General features: G+C 32.2%; 2 protein-coding genes across 2 annotated transcripts; both read left to right on the top strand.

Annotated features, from left to right (window-relative positions):
• Positions 1-568: 568 nt before the first annotated feature.
• EAF02_003475 (uncharacterized protein) lies at positions 569-1,457 on the top strand (the record flags this gene model as incomplete). The annotated part of the gene is made up of 3 exons (XM_038899523.1): positions 569-651; positions 836-1,019; positions 1,071-1,457. 3 exons carry the CDS (start codon positions 569-571, stop codon positions 1,455-1,457), a joined length of 654 nt encoding a protein of 217 aa, XP_038760450.1.
• Positions 1,458-3,554: 2,097 nt separating this feature from the next.
• EAF02_003474 (uncharacterized protein) lies at positions 3,555-4,163 on the top strand (the record flags this gene model as incomplete). The annotated part of the gene is made up of 3 exons (XM_038899522.1): positions 3,555-3,673; positions 3,713-3,816; positions 4,003-4,163. The coding sequence occupies 3 exons, from the start codon at positions 3,555-3,557 to the stop codon at positions 4,161-4,163; spliced, it is 384 nt and encodes a 127-aa protein (XP_038760449.1).
• Between the last annotated feature and the right edge of the window lie 2,650 nt (positions 4,164-6,813).

The following is a 6,813-nucleotide window of genomic DNA, read 5'->3' as shown; positions in this document are numbered from 1 at the left end:
TACATTGAAATCTTATTTATTAGCATGGATACATTGACCGGTATTTTCCCTTGAAAAGGCGAAGTGTTATGGAGTTCATTAAGCAGAGGAATCATCACAAACTGTAAACGGACATATAGTCACATAAGAAAGATGAAATGGGTTTTCATCTCTCGTCTTTGAACAAATGCCATATAAGAATAGAAAAGGCGATATAAACTTTCTAAATCAACTGGATCAAAAAGAGAGTTTGTTTATCAATGATTGCTATAGAATTTGGAGCACCTAGCAGTAATCCCCCAAATACAATACTATCGACAAACTCTTAATAACAAGAGAGAACTACACTTATAATAAGAACTTATTAGATTTACAGTTTAGTTTTCATATTTTGCCACGAAATCCTCAGTATCAAAACGTAGAAAGTGAATGGCAGCGGAAGTTTTACTACCGTTACTTACTTAAGCAAGCCATTGTACAAGAAACAAATTATAAATAAAACTAAATTTCCAATTATTTCTTGCTTTGCCATCAACCATACACATCCAAGATTTATACACCATCTCATATAACCACTTAGGACATAATCATGAATATATTTGCAAAACAATTTCCCTCTTCTATATTCCCTTTTCAGAACATAAAAGAAAGCTTTGTTCAGATACAAGCAGAGTATATCAACCGCAACCCAAACAACAACAGAATTCAGATTGCTTCTCTCAAAATCAACTTGCAAACCCTTAAAGTTTCTAAAAATTCCCCAGATGAGAGAGCACTTTAATAAAATCTGTATTTTCATTTAATCAACAGTCAAATCAAAAAACAATTATACAAATAATAATATTGATATATCAAGTCTCGATTATCCTATCAGCGGAATTATAAACAATTTGAACAATCGCAACACGAAACACAAACAACACACATCTATCAACACTAGCCAAATTCATCAGCAAACTGAAATAGCACACATATTACAACCCACCATTCGAATACTTCAATCAGCCACCGATAAAGTTATCAATAAAAGCAAAAAAATCGTAAACTAAGGTGAAGTCTTTATAGAACCAAGATTACCAAATAATCGGAAGATTTTGCAACGCCTCCCGGAAAACAATACTTCCAAAATGAGACACGAGGATTCTACTAAGAAGAAACGCAAACGAAAAGAAACAAACAAAAGCATTATAAACGCGCCCAATACAAAGTCAAAGAAAGAAAAGAACAAGAATAATGGTAGCGCTAACACTAAAGCTAAGCCTTCGGAAGGTGCTATCAAGAAGTGTAAAACTAAAAGACCGAAGGAGGGAAAAATGGACCACATGGAATATCTGATGAAACGTCGCGAGCTTGGGGACACAAATGCGCTTGTCGTTGCCGATAAAACTGCCAGATCAAACGCAGACAAGAAAATGGATATCTATAGTCATAAACTAAACCCTGCAGATTGGAAGACAGCGTATCAACAGAAATATTAGGCGCGCACTGCAAGGCTTAGAGAGAAACAAACTAGGGATAAACAAGCATTGATATTAACTTTAAACAGTCTCTCTCTTGATATAACAAGAATTGGTAGTGGAGATTATAATTTGATTCTCTGAGCTGAAGAGATTTTATACAATGAAAGAACATTCTTAATTTCGCTGATTGTTGACTTCCTATTATTTAGCATATCTACAATATAGTATTGGGATTTTTTCTGAACAATAGTTCTTTTCCCCAATGTGATTATAAGAAGGAAGCTATTTGTTTCTACTTCCGTGTACATAGACAAAATCTTAATCTATGATATTAATGAATTGCTTACCAAATTATATCAGTCCTCTTAATATTGTATACATACTACAAGAATTTATTAACTAATAATCAAACCCTACAAGTCAAACTTTGTGTGAACATCTAGAAACAACAATCTTATTTGTTCAACTACACTGAGATCTCAGCACTCAACAGTCTCAACTGATCACAAAAAACACCATATCTCTTGAATACTGAATTAGCTGTATTCCCCATGCTTCCATACTTCAAATAGCTAGTGATAGGGTAGGATCAACGTCAATCCTCCCTGAGAGTGTGATTTGAATTATTTCTATAATTATTGTTGCCCTTGCCACCAGTGTCCGCTTCTGCGCCATGAAATCATCATTTCCCTCTTCCGAATGTATATAACTGAGTGTGAGCAAGGTGACAGTGTTTGCTTTAAGCCTGTTATGATCAAACTAAATGAAAGGATCTATGGACAATTATTGCCTTTTTGTTTTATACCGATTCATTTTATACCCTTTAAACTAGGATACTTAGGTTTCGTTATACATGGAACTTCGTATATCATTAGTTGAGAGCTTATTTGTCATTTATAAAAAGTTCATTTGGGTTCTTATACATTATAACTCTCTATCAATAAAACTTTGTACACAGTAAGTACTTATAGAATTGCTTTTATATCTAAAAAAAAAATCAAGGGAATCATTTCTCTCCAGTACACATATTTTTTGCTCCATGAATTTTCTGGTTTTATACACTTTCAGGCAATTTTCGAAAATGTTTGTAAATAAGCATTTCACGTTTTCTGCAGAAATTCATTACCCCAAAGATACCAGACCAACAAAGCTCCTGCTATTCAATTAAATTCTCAGCATTGTTTGTCTCTGAAATTCAGTGTATTCATTTTAATTACTTCTATTTTTTGTGAATGATACTGTAGCTAGGTATCCAATACTCTTCCATCAATACAGAAACCATGGTAAGCGAATAACGCTAAGAGTATGCTATACTAACATCTATGTTTATTTAAGGACATTCAAATTTACTCTAGTAACTAACATAAAAGTTCAACTTCTTTCTCGGATCTTTAGGCTTTGCATAATCTCAGAATCTTTACACATATTTCAGTAATCAATAAAGTCGAGAATAATCCTTTATTCCATTGCTTTCCCTGTTATTATTTACATTGGGATTTTAAATCACGATAAATACATTTATACTACACAAGCTATGAATTCAAACACTACAACTGAATCGTCTCATGTAGACCAAAACTTATCTAGATGGATGCCTCCACGATTATCTACCTTTTTAACAGATGATTTTGAAGGATACGTAAGTCTACCGAAAAAAGGTCACGCTGATCGTTTTGTAATATTTTATTTCATAAAACATGAACAAATAAGTTCCATAATATATAAAAATCCAGAATCAAAACTAACCACTACTTCATAGGCATATTCCAACATCGGAGAACTTGAAATACATTGCCTGCTTCGTGATCCATAGCTCACATTCGATGGCATACGATAGTGCGAACTAGTCAGAACTGTTCTTAACTCCAATCGCAATATCAAGCGGATCTATTGCTTCTTAATGACCTGCACAATTGAAACAGCTATGATTACATTTAGAGATGTAATGAAGTTTTCGATGGATAAGCCAGCTAACCAAATTCAGGCCTGGGATGCACTTCGTAATATGAAAATATGCATTTTCAATTATTTTCGGAAACTTAACTGATTTTTGTTTAAACAAAATAGGGATATAGTTTCTGTCACATAAGCATTTCACTAGTGAAGCTTTAGGAAATGTTTGGAGACCAAATAGACTTCAGCTTCATCAAGCCTAAATGGGAATACAATAAAGATATAGATTTATCTCGGACTGCTAAGATCAAGGAATCACTTTTCAAGATTGCTAGAAATGTGTAAGAGTTGATTCGTCGTAACTTGATTTCTGATATCAGAAACAGCGACCTTTCGATAAGTAGCTCATACTATATACCATACAAGATAGTAATTGTATCTTATACCGGGTTTCTAGAGATATTGTTAGAAGCAGAATTAGGTAGTAATAAGTTTTTCATTTTATATTCTCAAATTAAAATCTTTCTTGATAAATTAAAGATCTTTTATTTATGGAAGCAACGGGTGCATATAATTGGTTTTAGCTTCTATATCAAACCGGACTACCCTAAATCGCCCCGTTTTGATTCCTCGCCTGTTAACAAAATTCAGCTAACTTGATTTATTATAGAAGCTTCTGTATATCCATTCACAAATTGTTTCCATAACGTAACTCTGAAGTCATTTTCTTTCGAAACCATTAAAGGTCCTGGTGGCGTTCGATACGAATTGACCGAAACAAAAGAAAGCAAGATGCGGAAATACTCTCGTAGCCGAATCGCTCTCGGCTAGAGTGTTTTGGCTGCCTGCTCAATAAAGGAGGCCGATTGAATTGATATAATGTCGAGCGATATTACAGGTAATTGGGAGGTTAGATGGGTATTTTTATCAAGATTGGGATCTGTAAGTACCTCGATAAGTTTAAACCTAGCTATATATAAAGGAATGTTATAGCATGGTTGTTTTCATATATAACTAGAGTAATACAATTTCTAATGCATTATTATGCATCTAAAAATATTAAATACTATTATTATTAATTACAGACCATATTCTCTTTAAAAATAATAACATTCAATTTTCCTGGCTACTTGAAGTACCCCTTTATAACTACAACTCAAAATTAAATATGTTTGTAGGTCCTCAACCGCGAATCCGGGAATTGATGTAAGTGACATATGTATAGAAAGTATCCTTGAGTTTTCAATACCAAACTGGGGATCCTTATTCCTTTTTCCCCTTCCAGAAGATAATTAGGGTTCCCTGGGTTAATAGAACTGAATCAGGCAATATGATCTACCACTACAGCTTCAGTTGCATGTTGCGCCACCCAAGATTATATGTGTCTTGTTTTGCCTATATTTCAGAGAGGACTAAAGAAACGGTACATGAAGATTGCTTCTTTGATAATCTCAGAATACAAAGTCTTCAGCTTCATATTATATTTTTTGATCATTCTCCTGGGCGGTGAAATGCGCAGGAACTGTATCTCTATGATCTGTTTCCTTTTTTTAGTCTTTTGGATACTAGTATACAATTAATAATTCATAAACTCAAATACCTAGCTTCACTATTGGGATTTATAGAGTAAAGTGCTTGATCATATAGTGTGTACTCTTTGTATGTTTTAGAGAAATTGTACATATTCTAATAGTCCGGACTATAATATCATAATACAAAGAATTGAATATCTAATAGTATTTAGGAATCTGAAGACAGTTTAATATTTTAATCAACGAAATATAATATTTCAAATGATTTGAATGCTGTGATTGATTTGAGAATTTGATAATCTTTATTATTGAACTACAACCCGAAGTTTTGAATACTCTACGATTACAGACCAGTCTCGACAATCCCTGTGGTGGCAAAGTTAATACCTATAACGTGATTTATCATCGAGTGGACCATATCATTAAATAGACCACTTTCATCTTAATAAATATGATCAACTTCAATATGCGATTTATTAATTATTTATTATACAATTTAACAATAAAGAAGCATACTTGCTTTTAGTTATTAAAATTATCGAAAACAATAAAAAACTAAATCTTCGAAAGGCCTTCTAACTATATAATATTCCTTGTATAACTCTTATCCATAGAATGGATAATTTAACTCTATATCCCGAAACTCGAGCGAATCGATATAAACTTATATTTATTTATTTATTTATTTTATTTATATTAATTAACATCTGTTTTGAACCTCCCTAAGGGTATTTAGATGTGCTAAGATAAGGAACTATTTGAATAGTATAATCATCACAACCGAATTTAGCAATTTAACTTCAATACCAGGGGCTATTCGCTTCTTTACAAGTACAATCCACTTCTGTTTCCAAAAAGGAATATCTGATCCAGATTATTATTGAAGTAGAGCTTGGTTTTCAGGTAAATAGGCTTATTATAGACTTCGATCCTTATAATAAAGAAAAAGAAATGAGAATGGGTTACTATTTGTTTAATCAAGTAGTAGGATTTTTGTATTATATATTGGATTTGTGGTTTTTAGAGGTGTAGTATATTTAAATGATTAGTTAAATGATGAGTTTATAAGGGATGGGTAGTAAGTTTTATTAAAAAGATTATCGTTTTCTAAGAGTTTTTTAATAGTTAGGATAAATCTGAGTATAGAACTCTGAGTTAGTAATTAATTGAATAAGCTTGTTAGGTGTATATAAAAGTTTCTTGATATATGTAATTATCTGTTTGTTAGATTGTATTTCTATAGGGGCAAGAGGCTAATCTGAATGCTTTAGATTGTTTATAATGTATTTAAAGAAGTAATATAATTCTTTAATATTGTTGTATAAGTAGTCTAATTTGTTATTTTGATAACCAAATTGTTGATAGTAAGTGGTATAATTGCTGTGGTCTGTTTTTATAGTTATTAGTTAATATAAGACTGCTTTTGGTAGAGTTAGTTTCTTTAGTTTCTTTGTACTATATTTAGGAGACTACTCCTTGTAGTTAGTGGAGAGAGAGGAGTTCATCTCTTTTCACCAGGTAGATTTTGTGTATAGGCGCTTCTAACGGATAATTGTTCGGATTCTATTGATTGTTGATAGCTTGTTGATTATCTGGTCTATAAGCCCAATTGCATCTGTGTTTGCTAAGCGATTTGCTTTCTTATTGTCTTCAATCTCCATATATCCAAATAACCATTTTATTCTAATATCGAGTTGTTTTATTGCTTTATAATACTTATAGAAGGCTCATTATATTATAAACGATGTGTTTCCGTATATACCCCAGATGATCGATGTATTGTTAATATACATCCAGATCCGGCTATTCAAGGAATCTTCAAGCATAGTAATTAAATACTCCAATCCACGCCATGTTTTTATTACTTCTATATCGAATATATATAAATCGCTTTGGATCTACTTAAATCCGGAGGCTATTTAAGTGTTATTACGATATATTATATATCC

Source organism: Botrytis sinoallii, assembly GCF_014898435.1.
Source record: "Botrytis sinoallii strain Bc 23 chromosome Unknown BSIN_005, whole genome shotgun sequence".
Taxonomy (NCBI): Eukaryota; Fungi; Ascomycota; class Leotiomycetes; order Helotiales; family Sclerotiniaceae; genus Botrytis; species Botrytis sinoallii.
The sequence above is the reverse complement of the archived record's forward strand: the minus strand, read 5'-3'. Positions and strand labels throughout refer to the sequence as shown.